Below are 22,848 nucleotides of genomic sequence, written 5' to 3' on the forward strand. Positions count from 1 at the left end.
TGGGAAAGGGCACCAAGGGCTCCAGCATCACCACCCCACCCCTAAGGCACCATCACATCCTACCTGGAGTCCTTGTCCCCAGACTCCTCACCTACCTACTGCCTTCTCATCCCTCCCTCCCAACCAACTCAATTCAAATCTTACCTTCCCTGACCATGTCTCCCGAGTGACTTTGCCCTCCCACAGTGAGTGACTTTTGGTCACATTCCATTACTTAATAGTCACGAAAGCTAACACCCAGGTAGTATGCTTTCTATGAGCCAGGCTCTGTTTCACATATTTTACTTATATTAACTTGACACTGTAGCATCATGCCAATTTCTAACAAGCTGCCAGGTGATGTTAATGCTCTTGGTCTGGGGACCACACTTGAGGTTATTTCATTATAAATTAATTGGAAGTGCTGGGATTAAAACTCTGTGGGCCTAAAATGATAACAAAATTATAATGAGAAGTAAACAATAATTCTGTTGGTTCAGAGCTTTACAGTTTGCAGAGACTTTTTGCAGAAGAGGACTTGGAAGCTTGGGCAGATCTTATTATCTTTATTTTACAGAGGAGGAAACTGAGGCACAGAGAGGGTTACGTAACTTTCCCGAGGTCACAAAGCTGATGAGTGACAGAGCCAGTACTCAGACCCAGGCAGTTCGGCTTCAGAGTCACAGGAATGTATAATGTTAAATGCATCTCACTTTTAACATTCTGTAACCACACATTAATTTTGTTTATTGTATGTGTCCCTCACAGAAATGTAAGCATCTTGAGGGCAAGTAATTTGTCTGCTTTTTTTTTTTTTTTTTTTTTTTTTTTTTTTTGTGTTTATTTATTTTTGAGAGAGACAGAGTGTGAGCAGGGGTGGGGCCGGGGCAGAGAGAGAGGGAGACACCAAATCTGAAGCAGGCTCCAGGCTCGATGCTGTCAGCACAGGGCTTGATCCCAGTCTCAAACTCACGAACTGTGAGATCATGACCTGAGCCAAAGTCAGACGCTTAACAAACTAAGCCATCCAGGTGCCCCTGCTTTGTTTATGTTATACCCCAATACCTGAAAAGTACCTGAATGAATGAAGGAATGAATGATCCTAGCAGTAGACTCTCTTTTCAGGGCTATTTATCACAAAGTTACAGAGTTCTCATTATTTCACAGCAAGTGCTGTAAACTTGGGACCAAATAAAGGAGAGCAAACCCAGACCTGAGGGAGCTGCTGGGCGGAAGGCTAAGCTGACTCCTGGGCTCCCTCGCACCACCTGGAAGCTAGTTCAGGTTCAGAACTGGAGGCATAAAGTGCTGTGAACCTTGGAGACAGTTGTGAGGTGTTGAAACTCTTAAATCCACAAGGGCCCAGAGGTTACTATACAGAGCATTCATGCTACACCAGGCGTTTAGTCAGATGTTTGGGATAAAAAGATAGGTACAAAGGCACAGGGACAAATGAGACACAGTGCTGTGGGGGCACAGAGGTCTGAACAAAGAATTCTGCCTGGGATGGGGAGGCATTGTGTCAAGGTTATATAAATGGATGAAATTTTGCTGGGCAGGTTGTTTTGAAGGGGCAACTGCACTTCTCTGGCAAGGCTGATATTTATATAATCTTCAGCATTTTGTTCTTAACTCTAACAAAAACCTATTCAGATTTTGAATGTCAGCCACAGGCAAATTTTGTCTGAAACAAAAGAGTCAATTTAAGGCAATTATCCAGATGATTCAGTTTCTCAGAATTTTAATTTAGTCTGAATGTTCTGATAGTTGAGGCCACAAAGACAAAAAGTGTAGAAATACTGGGTGGTGATTGATTTGAATTCCTAATCTTGCATATGTAAACAATCCAAAAGAATTGAACTTGAGAGAAGGAAAATGCAGAAGTGGACTCGTGGAAAATAGTTCTTCCTGCTGAGTATGTTATTCTTTATGTAGAAGAGGGAATATAAAACTATTAAGAAGAAAAATTATTTCTTCCAGGCACGATCCACAAAAATGTTGCTATTCATCCAGAAGAAATAGCTTTTCAGTGGTTCATCAGTTTAAACTGAGTTGTTACATCTTAAACTATTAAGATATTTCAAAAACCAACACTTAAAATAGCTTCTAATTTTTAAAAGCTGGTTCCATGGGACTTTGGAAAGTTAAATTTCCATGAGATATTAAAATAGAATTCATGAGTTCATGAATTAGGATTCTATAAATGCATAAAAAACATCTTTTCCTGGCATAAAATTAGGCTGTAGGTTGCTGTATTACCTCATTTGAGGGTGGAGAGGATGTGGATGCCAACTCATCAGGGATGATTGGAGAACTCCCGGGAAGACAGACGGCTGACGTATATTTGCCCTTATTAATTTTCTCCTTAACATCTTCAAGTAGCATCTCCAACTTGAAGATTTCACCTTCCACTTCTCTAATAAACATAAACAAGCATCTTATTGGATATGCAGTCAACATTCTAATTAGTAACAACAGTTCTTGAATATAGCATTGGTCTATATTATTAAGGTGGTTTGGCTTCAGACAGGAAGGATAATGGACACCCGCCCTGACATGCATCCTGTTTAGAGTTTCATTCCAAAGGCCTGGGCTCTAATCCTCTATTTGTTATTCATTAGCTGTGTATCCTTGGGAAAATCACTTAATCTTCCTGTGCCTCCAATGTCTCAACTATAACATGGGAAAACAATACTCTGCTTATCTGGATCTCTGGATCTAATTATTTTGAGATCCCTTACTGTTCTTTTTTTTTTTTTTTTTACATTTATTTATTTTTGAGAGACAGAGAGAGAGAGAGAGAGAGAGAACAAGTGGGAGAGGCGCAGAGAGAGAGGGAGACGCAGAATTGGAAGCAGGCTCCAGGCTCTGAGCCGTCAGCACAGAGCCCGACATGGAGCTCAAATCCACAAACCACAGAGATCATGACCTGAGCTGAAGTCAGATGCTTAACCGACGAAGCCACCCAGGCACCCTGAGATCCTTTACAGTTCTAAGAGCTATGATTCCATGGAAATAATGACTTATATCAATTGAAAAGAGGAAGGAAATGAACTATCTGAAGAATTTGATTAACAAGCTGCATCTATATGCATCTGTACACATATATATATATATATACATGTATACATATATGTATATGTGTAAATGTATCTATAAATATAAATACCTATTTTACCCAGGAAGAACCCATTTTCCTCAAATCCATTACATTTATAAAAATTTACCTTATATTAATCCACAAAGAAGAATCTCAACAATTCCAAATCATTAATAATTATATCACTGTTTTCTCACTAAGATCAGGAAAAAAGCAAGGAAATCCCTTCTCACCACTCCTTTTCAACATTGCACTGGAAGTCCTACTTAATGCAATAAGCAAGAAAAGAAAATATAAGGTATACAGATTGGAAAGGAAGAAATAAAAGTGTCTTTGTTCACAGATGACATGATTGTCTGTGTAGAAAATCCAAAAGAATCAACAGAAAAACAGGAACTAATAAGCAATTATAGAGAAGTTACAGGGTACAAGTTTAATATACAAAAGTGAATCACTTTGCTATATACTATCAATGAACAAGTAGAATTTGAAATTAAAGACAGTACTATTTACATTAAGATCCAAAAAATGAAATACTTAGGTATAAATCTAACAAAATATATACAAGATCTGTATAAGGAAAACATAAAATTCTGATGAATGAAATCAAAGAGCTCAATAAATGGAGAGATATTCCATGTTTATGAACAAGAAGACTCAATATTGTCATGATGGCCATTCTTCCCAACTCAATCTATAGATTCAATGCAACCCCTGTCAAAATCCCCGCAAGTTCCTTTGTGGCTATTGACAAAATGATTCTAAGTTTATATGAAGAGACAAAAGACTCAAAATAGCCAACATAATATTGAAGGACAAGAACAAAGTTGGAAGACTGACACTACCCAACTTCAAGACTTACTATAAAGCTACAGCAATCAAAGCAGTGTGGTATTGGTGAAAGACTATACAAACAGATCAGTGGAACAGAATAGACAACCCAGAAATAGACCCACATAACTATAGTCACCTGATCTTTGAGAAAAGAGAAAAGGCAATTCAATGGAGCAAAGAAAGATAGTCTTTTCAACAATTGCTGCTGGAACATATGGACATCCATGTGGAAAAAAGAATTTGAATCTGGACACAGATGTTATATCCTTCATAAAAATTAACTCAAAATGGATCACAGGCCTAATGTAAAATGCAAAAGTATAAAACTCCAAGATAACATGGTAGAGTACCTAGATAATCTTGGGTGTGGTGATGACTTCTGAGATACAACACCAAAGGCATTATCCCTGAAAGAAATAATTGATCAGTTTGACTTCATTAAAATTAAAACTTATGTTCTGAGAAAGACAATGTCAAGAAAATGAGAAGATAAGCCACAGACCAGGAAAAAATATTGGCAAAAGACATTTCTGATAAATGACTAGTACCCAAAATATACAAAGAACTCTTAAAACTCAACAATAAAAAAACACACACAACCCAATTTTAAAATGTGCTACAGACCTTAATAGATATCTCACCAACAAAGATATAAAGATGGGAAATAAGCATATGAAAAGATGCTCCATATTATAGTTCATCAGAGAAATGCACATTTAAACAATGAGATACCACTATACATTATTAGAATGGTCAGAATATGGAATGCTAGCAATACCAATTGCTGGCAAGGATGTGGAGCAATAGGAACTCTTATTCACTGCTGGTGGGAATGCAAAATGGTACAGCCACTTTGGAAGACAGTTTGACAGTTTTTTAAAAATTAAACATATTCTCACCATACAATCCAATGCACTCAGTATTTACCCAAAGGGGTTGAAAACTTATGTCAACACAAAAACGTGAACACAGATGTTTATGGCAACTATATTCATACTTGTCAAACTTGATAGCAACCAAGATGTCCTTCAGGAGGTGAATGGATAAATAAACTATGGTACATCTAGACAATGGAATATTACTCATCACTTAAAAAAAATGAGTTATCAAGTTGTGAAAAGACATGTAGGAACCTTAAATGCATATTACTAAGTGGAAGAAGCCCAATCTGAAAAGTCTACACATTGCATGATTCCAACTATGTGACATTCTGGAAATAGTAAAAAGGAATAAATAGTAATAGTAAAAAGATCGGTGGTTGCCAAGGGTTGGGGTGGGGACAGAGAGATGAATAGGTGGAGTACAGATGATTTTTGGGGCAGTGAAAATTCTCTGATGCTATAAAGATGGATACAAGTCATTATACATTTGTCCAAAACCATAGAATGTACAGTACCAACAGTAAACCATTAATGCAGAAAATGGGCTTTGAACAGTTAGGATCTGTGTAGGTTCATCAGTTGTAACAAATGTACCACTCTGGTGAGGGGTGATAATGGTGATAATGCATGTGTGCAGGCAGAGGTATATGGGAAATCTCTGTATCTTCCTCTCAATTTTCCTATGAAAAATGCTCTTAAAAATTAAAGTCTTAAAAAATTAAAGTCTTAAAAATTTGATCACTGGAAATTCATAACAAAAAGATAGCAACAACAAGAACAAACAACTAATTGGAAATTTTAACACTCATCTTACTAACTCTTGGGTTAATGGACATTAAGGATACTCTATAAGTGAATAATAAATGTGAAAAAAACATATAAAACCAATGTAATGTAGCTAGCGCAGTACTCTGAGAAAAATTTATAGCTTTAGCATGCATTTACAAGGGAGCAAAGTTCAAAATCAATAAACTAAGTATCCAAAACAGGAAAATAGAAAAAAGAACTACCAAATGAACCCCCCAAAAGGAGAAATAAATATAATTTAAAAGAATTTGATTAATAAAATAAAACATTGTCTTTGAAAATATCTATAAAAGAAACCACAGGAAAGTCTGACTGAAAAGCATAAGTAACATTAAGAATGAGAAAGGAAATATACCAGAAGAAAAATTTTAAATCAAATGGGATTGAACAACTTGATGCCAATACAGTTCAGAATCTAGATGAAATGGACAAGTCTCTATAAAAACATAAATTATTAAAATCTACTCAAAAAGAGGTAGGAAATCTGGAAAAAAAATAACAACCAGAGAAAAATAGAAAAAATAATCAAAAATCCACCAGCCCAAAAGGCACCAAATCCAAATGGGATTATGGGTGAGTTCTAGTAAGACTTTAACCCTTTTGAAACATAAAAAGAAAAGGGAAAAATTTCCCAATCATTCTATAACTAAACATTAGGATATTTATTAATACATTTTATTATTATATTAATAGAGTTAGGAAATAAACTAAATAGATTTCTAAATCCCATTTGAGTAAACATTAAAACATTAAAAAAACAAATCTAATCCTAGTAAATCAAGAATAGAAGAAAACTTTCTTGATAAACTTATCTTCTTGAAACTACAGCAAGAGTCATACTTGAAAAAAATCCCATTACTGTTTGGAATATGAAAAGAATGGTTGCTTTTGCTAGTATTATTTAACATTGTTTTGGAAAACCTAGCAAATAAAATAAATTGATTAAAAAATATGATATATAAGAATCATGGAAGAAAAGATAAAGTATAAATATTTAGGGGGAAATGGGAGTTGGGGGAACCTGTCATTATTTTCAAATGCTATGATTGTCATACCTAAAAACTAAGACAATCAACAGCTAATCAAAAAACACTATGAACAGAAATACATAAGATAGCCCAGCAGAAGTTAAATATATTGTTTTTCTTTATTTCCTGTATATCAATTACAGAAAACATCTGTTAATAATGCTGAGAAAACCTACAAAATAGGTAGGAATAAATCTAACAAAACATGCATGAAATCTGCATGAAGGAAACATGCTCCTGGATGGGACTACTCATTGCAAAGATTTCAACTCTTCTCTAATCTGTAAATTCAACACAATTCTGAACAAAATTCGAGTGGCATGTCCCTAAGGAGGTTTGGTGAGCTATTTATAAAGTTTATTAGTAAGAAGGGTGTTCAAGAACAGCTAAAGAAAATTTAAAGAAGAAATATGTCAAAATATACACTAGACTATAGTAATTTATTTATTTATTTATTTATTTATTTATTTAATGTTTACTTTTGAGAGAGAAAGAGACAGAGCATGAGTGGAGGAGGGGCAGAGAGAGAGGAGCGAGGGAGACAGAATCTGAAGCAAGCTCCAGGCTCTGAGCTGTCAGCCCAGAGCCCAACACAGGGCTCAAACTCACAAACCATGAGATCATGACCTGAGCCAAAGTGGGGCATTTAACCGACAGAGCCACCCAGGCAACCCTAGACTATAGTAATTTAAAACTGTGTGGTTAAGGTAGAAATAGAAACGCAGATCAATGGGATGGAAGAGAACCAGTCCTATCTATATGTGGAGGGTTTTTTATATGATAAAAGTGGCCTTTTCATCCCGTGGGAAAGGCTGCTGTACTCAGCAAGCGGTGGGACAAAGATCTATGCATGGAAAACTGTTGATAATCAAGTAAAATATAGGAAAATATGCTCTAATCTAGCAGGCAAATGAGAATTAAGCAGAGGACAAGGAGAGGCTGAAAATTTGAAGGAAGTTCTGAAATGGTGGAGATAGACCTGAAGGTAGTGGGAAGAAATGGGCCCAAGGTCCAGGGCCAGATGGGTTGGAGGTGAGTGAAGGAAGAAAGAGGAGGTGAAAACATGCAGATCTGGAGATGGAGAAAAGACATTTTTGAGGGATTCTGTGATCTTTTCCGTAAAGCAGAAGATTGTATGTTGATAATATCAGAGAGAGGGATTGGTGGAGGCAGAACCCCATTTCTTGACTCCTTGACTTCTGGGGTCAGCGTGTGAAATGACTATCAGACTACATTCTGACAAACAAGATGCATGAAATAAAAGAATTATTTTTGCATATTACCTTTTAAAGGCAATAATACATTTGTTGTTTTTTTTTAACGTTTATTTATTTTGAGAGAAAGAGTGCATGGGAGAGTCAGAGAGAGAGAATCCCAAGCAGGCTCCACACTGTCAGCACAGGTCTCAAACTCATGAACCACGAGATCATGACCTGAGCAGAAATCAAGAGTCGGATGCTTAATTACTTGAGCCACCCAGGTGCCCCAATAAGGTTTTAATAAGAGCACATAGCAGACTTAAACAAGTAATTAGTCAATGAACTTGCAGAATTCTTTCCCTTGCAGAAAGCCATCTACAGTGGCCTTTAGATTCAACACTTAGAAGGTTCTGGACAATTAATTGTATGGGGTTCTGCTCACTGCCACATTATGCCCATGAGAGAACAAGAGGACCAGTGTCAAACCGAGCAGCCTTGCTTGCTCTGAGGTGGTTTTAACCGAGTTTCGGAGAGACTGGGTCTTCCCTTGCCCCAGTGTTGAAAGCTTTTCCTGTATATGGGACATAATTATAGCTGAAACTTTTTTGATTTATACTGGGTCCAGCACACTGTGGGTGTAACTAGGATATAAATAAGGTGTTGCATAACTTTGGTCTTAATGTGCACAGAGGCCCAACTTTAAAATGACTGCCTAGACAAGTGGGATTCCTCGGAAAATAAATATCCTTACTCTATTAGTTTTTAAATAAATAGTGAAAGTATGTAGAGATCTTTCTTTTCCCAGAAAACAAAATAAACCTTTGGGCAAAAAAAAAAAATCAATATTAAAACCTCATCCTTGCTGTCTAATTACTCAGTATTGAAATAACAGTAGACAGAGATTTCATTCATTTTGAAAAGGTGAAATTGTACTTTGGAAAAAATACCTCAGGACACTAGTGCCGAAATATAAACCATTAAAGTAATCTGGCATCAAGAAAGATTCCATGTTAAAATGCAATGAATAGAAAGAGTTGAATTTACAGAGATTAAGTCTCCTAAATGGATTCTTTTAATTCATACCAGGAAATTAAATGGAAACAATCCTAGCCTTGAGTCCTGGAATACATCTTAAAATTGTTTGGATTGGAGAGAGAGAGGAGCACAGGGCCATAAAAATGGCCAGTTGGAAACTTCAGTGAGTTTGCATCCAAGTTTCTAATGTGAATTAACTCAGAAGTCATTTTGACTTTAAGCTTTAATATTTTCCCTAAATTTATCAGGCTTTGTGGGTTCTTCACCCCCACATTAACCAACCTAGCAATGGTCCTCTCATACCCACTGCCCCTTTGGAATTGTCTGCGGATAGGAAAGAAAAGGGGGAAAAAGGGAAGGACAGAAGAACCAGGCAGGGGAGACAGAGGAAGGAGTGGGATGAAGGCCAGGACACAAGGAGCTTAGAGAGAAGGCCCTCTGGGGTTAGCGTGTGAGCCTTTCCAGGATTTTCTTACACTGTTCTGGGTCTCAGAACCAGTTATGACACACAACAAAGGGCAGGATTGTAGTACAAAATCGCTCCTCTGGGGGACAATTGTTCATGTGGAGGACTCCACCTGGGTCAGTGCCCAGGACAGGACCTTATACGTAGCGGGAGTTCCACACTGTTTGTCTCATGCGCTAACACTTGTTCACTGATGGCACAGTTTTTGCTGACCCTAGGCCAGGGGCTGTACAAGCATTAAGCCAGCAGCCACATCGGAATCCCACCTGAAGGAGGTTGCCTCTGACCCCTCTACCTCACACAGTTTAAGCCTGACCTTTCTGGATCAAAGTCACCGACAGCTGGGGATTCATGCCTGTGAATTTGCTTCAAAGTCAGATGCTTCTCCTTGTTGTCCCTAAACTCCTGCTCCAGTAGTTCAAGATGTCCCTGCAGTTTCTCCAGGACCTGCAGCAGTAAAGTCACCAGGATCACGCATGAGTGGTTGTTTCCCCCCAAAATACAAGGAGGGTGTACACTATAGTAGTTTCAAAATGAAGCCACCATCTTTCTCCTGGCAATTGTTTTGTTTCAGAGACTGACATCTAAAACAGAGGCAACCCAGGCATCTCCACATTCACAATGCCCTTCTAGCACACAGCTTTTTCAAAACGGCGACTTCTGATTTCTTCCCCAGAGCCCACTCAGAGGCCTCTGAACTCCTTAATAGGATATCAATAGTCCTGTGCTATTGCAGAATGGCTTTTAGCTTATAGAGCACTTTCCTGAGCATTATCTTACTTAATCCACACATCAATGTTGTAAATGTTGCAAAGTAGATTTTATTATCTCGATTGTATATGGGAGGAAATTGGAGCTCTAGGAGGTATGTCTGAAGCCACAAGGACCTTAAAAGGGACTGAAGTTAGAGGATCTGAGTTTGAGTCTATGGCACTTGGAGGGATGGGGCATTAGGAAGTTTAGCCAGAGCTTCAAATGGGTCTTCTAGACGTCAACACATGCAGCCTCGTGCAGATTAACACTTACATGGTGCAGGTTAAGGTCTGGTCTTGATGTATAGAGGCTTCAACACTGCAGCCCCAATAGCTAAATATTCCCTGAGCACTGCCTATACGTGGCCCTGGGCTAAATGTGTGAGAGATACAAAAGTTACATCAGTCTCAGGGATTTTATTCCAGTTGGGAAAAGAAACTGGATTCAAGGACTTTGCCATGGCACTTTGCCATGGCTCAGTGGAAGAAGTGAGACCTACATCAGGCTCGAAGGATGCTCAGGAAGGCCTGGACCAGGCAGTGTCCATGAACATGGAGAGGAAAGGATGGTTGGAGGGACACAACAATAGGGTTACAGGATCAGACACCCCAGGGTTCAAGTTCAGACTCTTTCACCTAATAATTATTATGATTTTAGTCAATTTGAACTCTAAACTTTAGTTTTCTCATCTGAGACAATAATAGCCCTCACCTCATACTGTGAAAATTAAATGAGTTAATGCTTAGTGCCAGGATCATCACCATCATCATTATTAAATCTGATTATTATTCCAAGTTTGGAAACATATTGACCATAGGGCATAAAAAATGGCAAGTGTGGTAGATGTCTTCCATGTTCCCCCCACCCAGATTTGTCCTCCATCTTTCTCCGTGCCCCAGCCAGGAAGCTGACCTTCAGTGGACTGCACCAATAGGCTCCCCTACCCTGGCATTGGTTTCAGTCAATGGAAAGCAATGGCAGAAGAGAGGAAATGAAGAAAGATGAGGTAGGGGTCTTTATTTCCCTGATGTCCTCCTGCCTGTATCCCAGTGGATTGGTTGTGTCTCTCTACCAAAAGCAGAGCTTGTCAGCTACTCCTACCATTATAGCTACTCTCCCTAGGCTCCAATATCTGCTCTTCCTCCTTCCTTTCTGCCCCACTGTTCCTTCTATGAGATGCTTTCTGTCCCTTATTGGTTTCCCTTAACCTTACCCACGCTGTTGTAAAATGATGCCTTATTAAACTCCCCTCAGTTGTTCCATCGGAATAAACCATCTAGTTCCTGCCAGGACCCTGCCTGGTACTACTGTAAATCTCACTGACAATGCTCAGGTTTCTAGCTTGGGAGGTGGAAAGAATGTGAACCCCTGACTAAACTGAGGAATTTGGAAAGGCTAACAGATTTGAATGGAGCTGTCAATGTTGGACATGTAGAATTTTCAGCAAGAGTGGGAGAGCCAAGTAAAGATACACACAAACATTTGGAGCTGTAGATGAGAAAGTAGGACCAGGAATTTAGGAATTGGTAGCATGCAGATAGTGAAAACGTAAGAAGGAATTAGGTGTTCAAAGGAAAGAGAAAAGAAAGTCAATTACAAATTATAATTTAAGATCTTGGGATTTAAATTGTGTTATATCTCAGAAGAAGATAGGGCACAGTTTTCTAGCTGTAAATGTACCTCATGTAATCCTCATGGCAACTCTGAGACGGGAAGTGCCTAAGATCATACAGCCAGTATATAGAACTACATTGTCTGTTCCAACATCCAGATGCTTTCCATTCTGTTGTGTTGTTCATGCTGAGAAGGTTAGTGTCGCCCTCTCTGGCCTTCTTCCAATGCTGAATCAAATGGGCCTGGAAATCTCAGGCCAAGGCTGACACTGTCAGCTGACACTGTGATTACCTTGACTCTCATCTCTGCCCTAATACGAATCCCCTCATATCCTCTAGCATCAAGGGGAAACTTCCTGGATTGGGCCTCAGAAGGCTAGTGCCTTGAACCAGTTCCCTCTGCTTTGCTCAGCCCTTTAAAAATCTGTGTTCTCCCAGTTCCTGAAAACCAGACTTTTTAAAAAAAATTTTTTAAATATTTATTTATTATTTTTGGCAGAGTGTGAGCAGGGTAGGGGCAGAGAGAGAGGGAGAGACAGAATCTGAAGCAGCCTCCAGTCTCTCAGCTGTCAGCACAGAGCCCGATGCAGGACTCAAACCCACGAACTGTGAGATCATGACCTGAGTCGAAGTCGGATGCTTAACCAACTGAGCCACCCAGGCACCCCAAAACCAGACTTTTTTGATATCTCTTTTATCATTCACTGCTTCACTCCGGCAATCTGGCTTTTACAGAATCACTTCATTAAATAAAACTGGGCTTGTCAAGGTCCCTCATGATCTCTTGGTTGCCAAATCCAATTCACTTCTTGATTTTTTTTTTCCTGTTATTTGAACATGTGTTGTTGTGGCCCATACCCCCTTCTTTTCTTTTGGCTTTACAGCTCTTCCCCTTGCAGGTCTGCCTTGAGCTTTGAGGTCACTGCTTGTCAGTCTCCTTTGAGGAACCCTCTTTTACCTGCCCCTGTTTGCTGATTCTTTCCTTGGGCTTCTTTACTGCTTACTCTGCAGGTTTGCCTGGGAGTAAACTTCATATACTTCATAGCTTCAACCCACAACTATATCCAGATTTACATTTCTGGCCCAAGCAACTCTTCTGAGGTCCAAATCCATTGCTCTAATTGCCTACTGGATCTTTCCAATTGGATGTCCTACAGGGACCTCAAAATGAACTTGGCACCTTGCCTCCTGCCTGCCTCCCACACCCATTAGGAACTGGATCTTCCATTTTTAGTCCTGGCCTTGGTTGCCCACGCTAGAAATCTGAAACTCATCCAAGCCTCCTCCCTTCCTTTCTTCTCCCCTCTTAATGTGCAACCACTTTGTTAAACTCTTAGATTTGTCCCCCTCTCCATCCTCATTGCTAGTTTTGGTTCAGGCGCTCATAACTTGTTACCTGGAGTATGGCTTCCTAGCCAGGCTTTGTCCCGAAGTCTTGCCCCCATGGTGCTCACCATTTCTTGGCTTTCAGTCCTCCAGTGTTGCCCCCTCACTCAACTCAGGGTGAAATATAATCTTCTTAGCATGGTTTAGAGGTCTTTCATGAATAGTCCTTGTCTTGTCCCTTCCTCTTCACCACATGAACCCTGGATTCCATCTGGCTAATTACAGTACCACACGATTCCTCATCCCATCAGGGTTTTCTGTCCCCTGTGCCATTGTGACTGGTGATTCTTTTTCTTGGACCACTGTTTTGTAACTACCCTGTCAATCTCATACATATTCATCCTACAATGCCAAACTCCGAGGTCAGTCACTTCCAGGGAGCCTTGCAAAGTACCCTCTAACTGTCAAGGGTGAGCCGCTTCTAAGCTGCCATTAGCATTATTTCTCAAGCTTCGTGTTGCTTGTCTATTTACCTATCTGTTCCCAGGAGACTGTAAGCCACTTGAAAAAGAAATTGTTTCTTTGTCTCCAAATCTCTAGTGCCTGGTACAGAGTCTTGGACATAGGAAGTACCTGATAAGTATATGTTGAATTAATTAATTACTTAATAAGTTATTTAATTAATACAATAGATGAATGAGAGTGATCAACTGTGTCTCTTAACATTTGAGTCCTCCTTTCCTCTGTCTATACTGTCTGGTTTCTACCGCACAGCCTGCCATTGCTTTGTTCGTGCTCCTTCACATCAGGACTTCTGACTACCTGCCTTGTTGCTGACCCAGTGGCCTGAATGACATCTTTGACTTTGCACATTTCTGGCTCTAACAATCTCAGCTTTTTGCCCCATTACCATGTTCCACCCCAACTTCCCACAACTCTGGCACTGATGAACTGTGGTTACAATATAAATTAGTGATTTGATTAAATGCAACAACAAGCAAGGATGTGAAAATCACAGATTTTCATCTGAAAAGCATAGTTTTAAGATCAGGTTTGAGTTTTCAAAGTTTTATATGTTGAGTTGTCAGATATTGGCAAATTTTATAATCTGTATCCCCCAGGACCCATCAACTCTGGATGGACTTGCCCTGTATAACAGCTGGCATGTTATTCTCTTAAGCCTACCATTGTCTCAGATTTATTGTTGGGTGGCCACTGAGGAATAATAGCCATAAGTAATAGACTCCTCTGAGAATGAACGAGGGATAAATACACATAGAAATAGAACTCTAAGCTCTTTTAGCTCCTATAACACAAACCCCTGAGCCAGATAATCAAGGAGATCCTGAACCTCAGCATGTTGAGAGGTTGGGTAGAGGGAAAGGGGAAATAGTATAAATTAAACATTGACAAAATTTTGTACTAGTTACCAAATATATCAAGCTTGAAATAGATTATTAAAGGTCTTAATTCAATTCATTAATCATTAATAATTAAGGGTACAACATATGTGAAACACAAAGCTAGACCTCTGGAGGTCACAGCCCTTAATCTTCAGCAAAACATTTCCACCAGAACATTTCTATGCCCCCCAGTGTAGAGGAAACATGGTGCTATAAAGTCATTCATACTTATGCACATCAAATTCCTAACAAAGATGTTTAAAACTTGATAAAATTTTTACCAGCTTCTTGTCTTGCAAATGACAAGGAGACTCCTGTGCTATGCTTTTGGAAAATTCTTGTACCTGTAGTGAAAAAATGCAATATTTCATTAATTGCATGATGTCTTATGTCTGAATTTGGTCACTTCTATTGGTCATAATCTTTAAAAATATTACTTTAGTCTTCAGTTGATCAGTCTGTTCTTTTAACTTCTGGCACATCTGTTTCCCTTCAGTTATCTTTTGAAATATGTAAGAAGACCTTGGGCAAGGGTCTTTCTGAGAGGTTGATGACACCTTAAAGAGACTTGTCTCGGATTCTATTCCTGTATAAGAGAGAATAAGTTTTGGCTTCTGTTCATCTCAACTTCACTGCAGATTTATGAAGTACTAAAAACAGAAGTCTGTGGCAACCATCACCATTTGCTATTTAAAAAAAAGTTTTCAGGGCGCCTGGCTCAGCCAGTTAAGCGTCCAGCTTCAGCTCAGGTCATGATCTCACTGTCTGTGAGTTCGAGCCCTGCATTGGGCTCTGTGCTGTCAGTTCAGAGCCTGGAGTCTGCTTCAGATTCTGTGTCTCCCTCTCTCTCTCTGCCTCTCCCCACTCATGCTCTGTCTCTCAAAATATGAATAAACGTTAAAAAAAAGTTTAAAAAAAGTTTTCAAAATGCATATCTAAATCAGAAGTTTAAAAATGCTAGTGGGGCACCTGGGTAGCTCAGTCAGTTGAGCATCCAACTTTGGCTTAGGTCATGATCTCACAGTTCATGAATTTGAGCCCCACATTGGGCTTGCTGTTGTCAGCGTGTCCACACAGAGCCTGATTCTGATTTTCTGTTCTCCTCTCTTTGCCCACCCCCTTGAATTTGCGTTCTCCCAAAAATAAATAAATAGTAAAAATAAAATAAAATAAAATAAAATAAAATAAAATAAAATAAAAATGCTGGTACCTGTGAGATGTTCTTGGTGAATATGTATTGTGGGCTCCATCTGCACAATTAAAGGATAAGAAAACATTATTGTTGACACAGATCGGTGACGCCATTATTCAAAATGATCCAAAATGTTGTGGTCATCATGGAGGCAGCCCAGAGTTGTGTCAAGAGCTGGGCTCCCAAAGCCAAGGTTGAATTCCACTCTGACACTTACCTCCCAGGTGACCCAAGGCAATGACTCCATCGCTGTAAACCTCAAATTCCTCAGCAATAAAATAAGGGTACAAATAGAACCTACCTCTAGGGTTGTTACAAGGATTAAGTGTTAGATATTACCATATCTGTTACTACTACCATGTTTGATACTATTGTGGGGAACACTGAAACGTTTCTCCTAAAACTGGACCATGAGGTCCATGAGGGCAGGGGCCATTGTTGGTCTTGTCGCCAGCTCTGTCACTGGTACTCTCACTAACACCATGCACACAGTAGCCACATTCTGGAGAATAATATAAAATAGTATGCATTAAGTTCCAAAATGTATGTCATGATAGTGCTTGTTTACTTGCCATAAGCTAACAGGACAGGAGCTTAAATTCCAGATGACTCACCTTGAGAGTCTACACATAAAGCTCAGAAACATGCTAGTGCCAGAGAGCTAAATGGTGGTGGTCAAATTAGACTTTGGTTATTATGAATATCTCAACTGTATGACAGATAGAGAACTGATAGAGTCTAGTTCTCCAACCTCCATTAGCAGGACAAGAGAAAATAAGACACCTGACTTTAGACTTCCATTGCCAGAGAGAGGTGAGCCTAATATCCATTTCTGTTCCTGCTAACCTCAGGGCACTGAGGACTGTGCACCCCTGTGCACCCAGGGGTGGGTGCAAGCAGGATGAGGACCCCTGAGACTTGCCAATGTCAGACATAGAGAAACATTCCAGTCAAGGCCAAGTGGAGCTGCTAGATTCAGGTATGAGGGGGGGAGGGGGGGAGGGGTAGGGTGGGGGTGGGGGAGGGGTTCTGTTCAAGCTTCCCAGAGCATTCAGTTGCTAGAGAAGGGAGTTGAAGCATGAAGGAGTAGAAATGGAAACAGGCACAGAGTGTTCAGTCCAGAGTGCCCTTCATACAAAGCTTCAGGGAAAGATCATACTGTCCTGACAAAGTGCCAAAGAACTGAAATGTTTACTTTGATCATTAATGTGAATTTACCTCACCACCGAATCTTAAATAATCGAGGCCCTGAGCCTCAACGTGTTGGGAGAGAAGGGGGGACGGGGAGATGAGGAAAGGGGAAATAGTATAAATTAAACATTAACAAAATTTGGTCTTTGAGAGTTCCTGGCTGCCTCCATCAGTAGAGCCTGTGACTCTTGATCTCAGGGTTGTGAGTTCGAGCCCCATGTTGGGTGCAGAGATTACTTAAAAAAAAAAAATCCCAATATAAGCATTTAAAAAATGGTACTAACTAGTTACCAATGTAGCAAGCTTGGATTATGTTATTAAAGATCTTAATTTGATCTGATTTAGTGTTAATAACTAAGGGTGTAATATATAGAAGACACAAGGCCAAGCCCCTAGGGGAATTAGGCAATGGAAAGATGAAGACAAGGTTACTGCCCTCCACAGTACTCAAATCTAGTGGAAGAAACAGATATTTCCAAATTATTATGATCCAAAGCAGGCTGAGATAAATGCTCTGAAAGAAAACTAAACAAAAGAGGATGTGAAGGACTGAATGGGAGTGGGAGTGAGGGTCTGAAAAGTCCTGTGGCCAACAGGGAATTGAAAGAGGCCATGAAAATGACCAGATTTTGAATAGGCATAGGTGGGATGTTCCATGGAGGGCAGGAGCTCAGTGGGTGAGCGGCCAGAGAGCTTGGGGACCAGCCAGGTCACTGAAGATGACTCCTGAGGGATGGGAGCTAAGTTTATAAGGGTAGGATGAAGCAAAAAAAAGCAGGGCAGCGGGGGGACTCAAATTCCAGGTCAAAGAGTTTGGAATTTATACTATTGTGTGTTGTTTGTCCAGCCCCTGATTCTTCTCAGGAAGACACCCACTGAGCTTCTGAGGGGTCAAAGACTAGAAGTCAGTTCCAGGCACCTTGCAAAGGCCCACTGATATGGATGGGAAGTTGCCCAGATTATGCACTTCCTGGAGACTACTTTTACTCACCTCTGTCTGTTGTGAAGAATCAGTAGTTTTCCTTTTCTGCTTTTGTTTTTCAATACAATTTGACCTAGATATGCTTTCTAAAATATCTTGCATCATAACTGACTTATCTCTCAGTTTAGGAGAAAGGCTGGCTTCTGTATCTATTATAAGTGGCTTATTAATTATGTTATTTTTAGGGATTTTCACTTTGGGAGCAACCTTAAAGAAATCAGAGAACTGGTAATGAACCTGGTCATGGCCATATTTGAACCAATTGCCTGAAATTGCTTTTTCAGTCTGTTGTTTCTGGGGTGGCTGCCCTTGGAAACTTTTTGGTTTATCACATAGACTCTTGATCTTAGTTAGAAAATTTGAAGTTTCTTGATAGCTGCTCTCTCCAGCAACCACTGGCTCTTCTAAATTAGAGGTGTTTTCTTCTCTCATAGTTCGAGAACAATAGGGCTTATTGCTGCTTTCATCATCCCTTTTGGGGCTGAGAGGGCCCGTGAGTTCCGGGGTTTGTTCTTTTGGCCAAGAATTCTTAGCATAGTGCAAAATAATATTTTTAATAATGGCTTCATCAGAACAGTCAGCATTAGAAATCTCAGGGAAAGTTTCACAATTAATGCCTTGACCTTTTAAGAATTCCTCTTTGGAAAGATGATGGAGTAAAATATCAGAAAGGTTTGACTTTGAAGGGTCTCTTTCATTAGCTGGAATGTCAAGATTTATGGTGGATTGTTTCTCTTTATCATAGTTTTTGTTAACAACAGTTTCAGTCATTTTATCCCAAGTCTTGGTTATGTCTGCATTTCCACAAATCTCTTTGTATGTGGCCTTTTTTTGAGGATCATCTACTGTTGACATAATTTGATATGAGACATCAAGGATGTCATTTTTTGAGGTAAAATTGTAATCGTTGTATATCTTAATTTGGGAGAAATCCCTACCAAAAAGCAAATGTTCCTGTGGCTTAGGAGTTGTGTCTTCTGAGAAAGTGGCTTCCTCCATGTATGTGCAGCCTGACTTCCTTTGTCCTTTGCTGCCTCTTTTTGATGTTCTTAATTGTAACTGTAGATCTTTTGGTTTTCATTGGTTGTCTTCATTGTGTCTCCTAGTCTGTGCAAAACAAGAAGAACGTCATTGTTAAATATATTGGAATAATGTATGACACTATGCTTATATTGCTGTCTATGCCAGAACAAAATGAATGCTTTTCATTTAGGGAAATTCAGTTATAAATATGAAGGCAGAATGCTCAGCCAAGTGGTATATAAGCAAGGAATTTAAAAAAAAAAAAAGGTTGGGAGGAGGTTTTACATGTTTCATTCATTAAATTTTGAGGGAGAATTTGATCTCCAGTTGATGAGCATGTATTTTTCAATCTCTCTTAGGAAATGCTATTTGGAATATATATTCCACAAAATAAGAACTTAGGGTGAAAGTGAAAGATTACTATTTTAAAGTAGCAGGGCTAGGGGTGCCTGGATGGCTCAGTCAGTTAAGTGACCAACTTCAGCTCAGGTCATGATCTCATGATCATGGATTCGGGAATTCGAGCCCCACAGCTGGCTCTGTGCTAACAGCTCGGAGCCTGGAGCCTGCTTCTGATTCTGTGTCTCCCTCTCTCTCTGCCCTTCCCCACTCATGCTCTGTCTCTCTCTGTCTCAGAAATAAATAAACATATAAAAAAGAAAAAGAAAAAAAAGAGTCTCTTATGGTTTGCCTCCCTCCCTCTCTGTAAAAAAAAACCATCCATTTAGATACCTCTTCTCAACTTGCGAACTCGTGGAACAACTCCTTAGAAGCAGTAAGATTTCCTCCAGTTTTAGGTGGAGTAACTGAGGCTCTGACTCAACCAGGGGGCCTGCAGCCACCAGCTACCTCCCTTGACCATATAATGACAGGGTTGGATGAGTGGATCTCTGCGGTTCTCTCCCCTTCTAAATTTTTCTGAGTCTGTGAACTTGTGGTTTATTAGATAACCTGAAAATCTAAAATAATATGTTTGACCAAAAAAAAAAAAAAAGAGCTAAATTGTCCAAGAAAAAAGGAGTACAAACTAAATGTGGTAAAGACATCTACAGAACATTGTTCAAAATCTTAATTTATAGATATATGCCAGTGTTAGAGAACTCAAATCAAAAAAATATTTTGTTTAAAGTGAGGGGAGAGGGGAGAGAGAGAGAGGGAAGGAGGGGGAAAGAGAGGGAGGGGGAAGAGGGAAGGAGGGAGGGAGAAGAGAAGAAGAAGAGGAGGAAGAAGAGGAAGAGGGGGAGGAGGGAATAGGGAGAGGAGGAGGAGGATGGGAGAAAGAGGAGAAGAATCACTGAAGGATTACTGTGAATTATTTAGTGCCTAATATTTACTGTGAAGTGAGGCATATCTTCATGAACAGAATTAAAGAATACTCCAACCCAAATTGAAGAACAAGGAAAAATGCTTCCCAGGAAAGTCAAGAGCACAGTGGGAAAGCAAGAGTTGAGAGACTTAGATGTGAGTTCCAGCTTCTCTACTCATTAGCTATATGCCTTCAGGCAAGTTACTTAATTTTTCTGAGTCTTGGTTTCCTCTTCTGAAAAATAGGAATAATAATATCTAGTTCATAGGATTGCTAGGAGAACATGAGATAATGCATGTAAATCTCTTGGCATAGTGTTTGGCACAGAATGAGCATTCAGTAATTTGTAGTTTAAAAATGAAAAAGAAGGAGTTCCTGGGTGGTTCAGTTAGTTAAACATCTGACTCTTGATCTCAGCTCAGGTCTTGATCTCAGGGTCGTGAGTTCAAGCCCCATGTTGGGCTCCACACCGGGCGTGAAGCCTACTAAGAAAGAAAGAAAGAAAGAAGAAAGAAAGAAAGAAAGAAAGAAAGAAAGAAAGAAAGAAAGAAAGAAAGAAAAGAAAAGAAAAAACAATACTGAAGAATGCCCAGATATAGAAGGCTAGGTACTCTATTTGTGGGAATATTTAAAGGATCAAGGAAGAAACAGCATATATGAGACACGATCTCTATAAAAGCTTTAAAACTATTTTAAAAATCTACCTATAAATGAATATATTGTTTGGCAGTGAAAACTATCACTAAATAAATTTAAACAGAATGTGTCTAAGACATCCAAATGGTCAATAGGTACATGAAAATATGCTCAACATCATTCATCATCAAGGAAATGCAAATCAAAACCACAATGAGATATCACCTCAAACTAGTTATAATGGCTATCATCAAGAAGACAAGAGATAACAAATATTGGCAAGGATGTGGAGAAGAGAGAACTCTTGTAACACTGTTGGTGGGAATGTAAATCAGCTCATCTACTCTGGAAAACAATACGGAGTTTCTTCAAAAAATTTAAAATAGATCAACTATATGATCCAACAATCCTACTTCTGGGTACATACCTAAAGAAAATGGAAACAGGATATCAGAGAGATATAGGCCCTTCCATGTTTATTGCAGCATTATTCATAGCAGCCAAGACATGGAAACAACCTAAGTGCCCATCAGTGGATGAGTAGATGAAGAAGATAAGAAAGAAGGATGTCCTTCCATTTGCAACAACATGAATGGACCTTGAGCACATTATGCTAAGTGAAATAAGTCAATCAGAAGGACAAGTACTGAATAATACTCCTTGTAGGTGGAATCTGAAAGAGCCAAACTTGTAAAAACAGAAAGTAAAATGGGTGATGGGGGTTGGGGGGTTAGGACAGATGTTGTTTTCTGGTGTAAACTTGAAATGAGTGGCAAATAGGCCCTACAGCTCTAATGCACAGCACAGTGAATATAGACAACAGTATAGTATTATAATCATAAAACTTGCTAAGAGACTAGAACTTAATTATTCCAACCACTAAAAAGAAATAATAATTATGTAATGTGATAGAGATGCTAATTATCACTACAATGGCAGTATATATATATAAATGTATCAAATTAAATGTGTACACTTTAAAATTACACAATATGAAAAGTCAAATATACTTCAATAAAAAAGTCTGATTTCTGAGGGTAAAAAGAGTATCTTTAAATGCCTACAGAGAAAAGAAAGATGAATTCTAGTTTTGCAAGACTTGTAGTGACCTAGGCTATAGCCCCAAACTCCTCCTCATGCCTTCTTTGTATCTTGAGATGCTCCTTGCTGACGTCTAAGTCTTTCTTGCTAAGGAAGGAAAGATCCTTTGTTAACCAGATCCTACTTTCTAAAATATCATCCCACTTAAACTGATAAAATTTAATTTATGCTAAGAAAAATAGAAAGAGACCACCAAGATAAGCCAGAAGTTTAAAGAACTTTCTCATTAGACATGGGAAAACAACTTCTGTTACTATTATTGTTATTGTTGTGTGTGTGTGTGTGTGTAAAATATCAAAATGATTTAGTCTAATTAAAGGACAATCTACATCCTTGGCATTATAATGGGCCCCTTACAGGTAGCTGGAGGGAACTGGAACATCTTCTCACGTCAAACCCAGCTCAGTCTTGGAATTCAAAGGCGCATCCAAAGAGTTTCCAGTCAGAACCCAACAGAACCTCTCTATAGACCCAATTTGACTTACTAAGTTCAAGTGAACACATTTGGGGCCAAGACTGCTTATGTAGCTGTACTGACCATTATGTGCTCAGCAATAGCTCATAAATCACCCTGAGCATGAACACTTTGAGCAAATGGCTAGCACATCCCAGGAGCCCAGCCCTGTGAAAACACTTTTAGTCTGGGCCCTGAGCAGGGAAGAACAACAAGGTGCTCACCATGCTACACATCTATTCCCTGTGTAGTTTACTTTTTTTATAAAGTTTGAATTTGGTGTTGAAGTGCTGACTTACGCTCAGTAATTTGACTAGTTTAAGAGAAAAAGGTAACTATGGCTGGGATGACTAGGAATCTCATAGAATCAATTAAGAATGTCTATACAAGGGGGGCACCTGGGTGGCTCAGTTGGTTAAGTGTCTGACTTCAGCTCAGGTCATTATCTCATGGTTCATGAGTTTGAGCCCTGCATTGGGCTCTCTGCTATCAGCACAGAGCCTGCCTTGGATCCTCTGTCCCCCCTCTCTCTCTGCCCT

General features: G+C 39.3%; 1 protein-coding gene across 5 annotated transcripts in view; it reads right to left on the reverse strand.

Annotated features, from left to right (window-relative positions):
- The window catches only part of AKNAD1 (AKNA domain containing 1), a 41,291-nt gene extending 18,947 nt beyond the window's left edge, over nucleotides 1-22,344 (reverse strand). For 2 of the 5 annotated variants that reach the window (XM_042953207.1, XM_042953210.1), the window contains exons 1-7: nucleotides 22,213-22,344; nucleotides 17,799-18,896; nucleotides 15,635-15,674; nucleotides 14,862-15,010; nucleotides 14,706-14,768; nucleotides 9,646-9,776; nucleotides 2,239-2,395 (exon numbers count right to left, since the gene is read on the reverse strand). In XM_042953207.1, the coding sequence (XP_042809141.1) occupies nucleotides 2,239-2,395; nucleotides 9,646-9,776; nucleotides 14,706-14,768; nucleotides 14,862-15,010; nucleotides 15,635-15,674; nucleotides 17,799-18,788 (1,530 nt within the window). In that variant the 5' untranslated portion in view covers nucleotides 18,789-18,896; nucleotides 22,213-22,344. Of the gene's footprint in view, nucleotides 1-2,238; nucleotides 2,396-9,645; nucleotides 9,777-14,705; nucleotides 14,769-14,861; nucleotides 15,011-15,634; nucleotides 15,675-17,798; nucleotides 18,897-19,544; nucleotides 19,772-22,212 lie in introns of all 5 variants that reach the window. The other 3 variants (XM_042953208.1, XM_042953209.1, XM_042953212.1) reach the window with 3 other exon arrangements.
- Nucleotides 22,345-22,848: the final 504 nt, after the last annotated feature.

Source organism: Panthera leo, chromosome C1, assembly GCF_018350215.1.
Source record: "Panthera leo isolate Ple1 chromosome C1, P.leo_Ple1_pat1.1, whole genome shotgun sequence".
Classification (NCBI taxonomy): Eukaryota; Metazoa; Chordata; class Mammalia; order Carnivora; family Felidae; genus Panthera; species Panthera leo.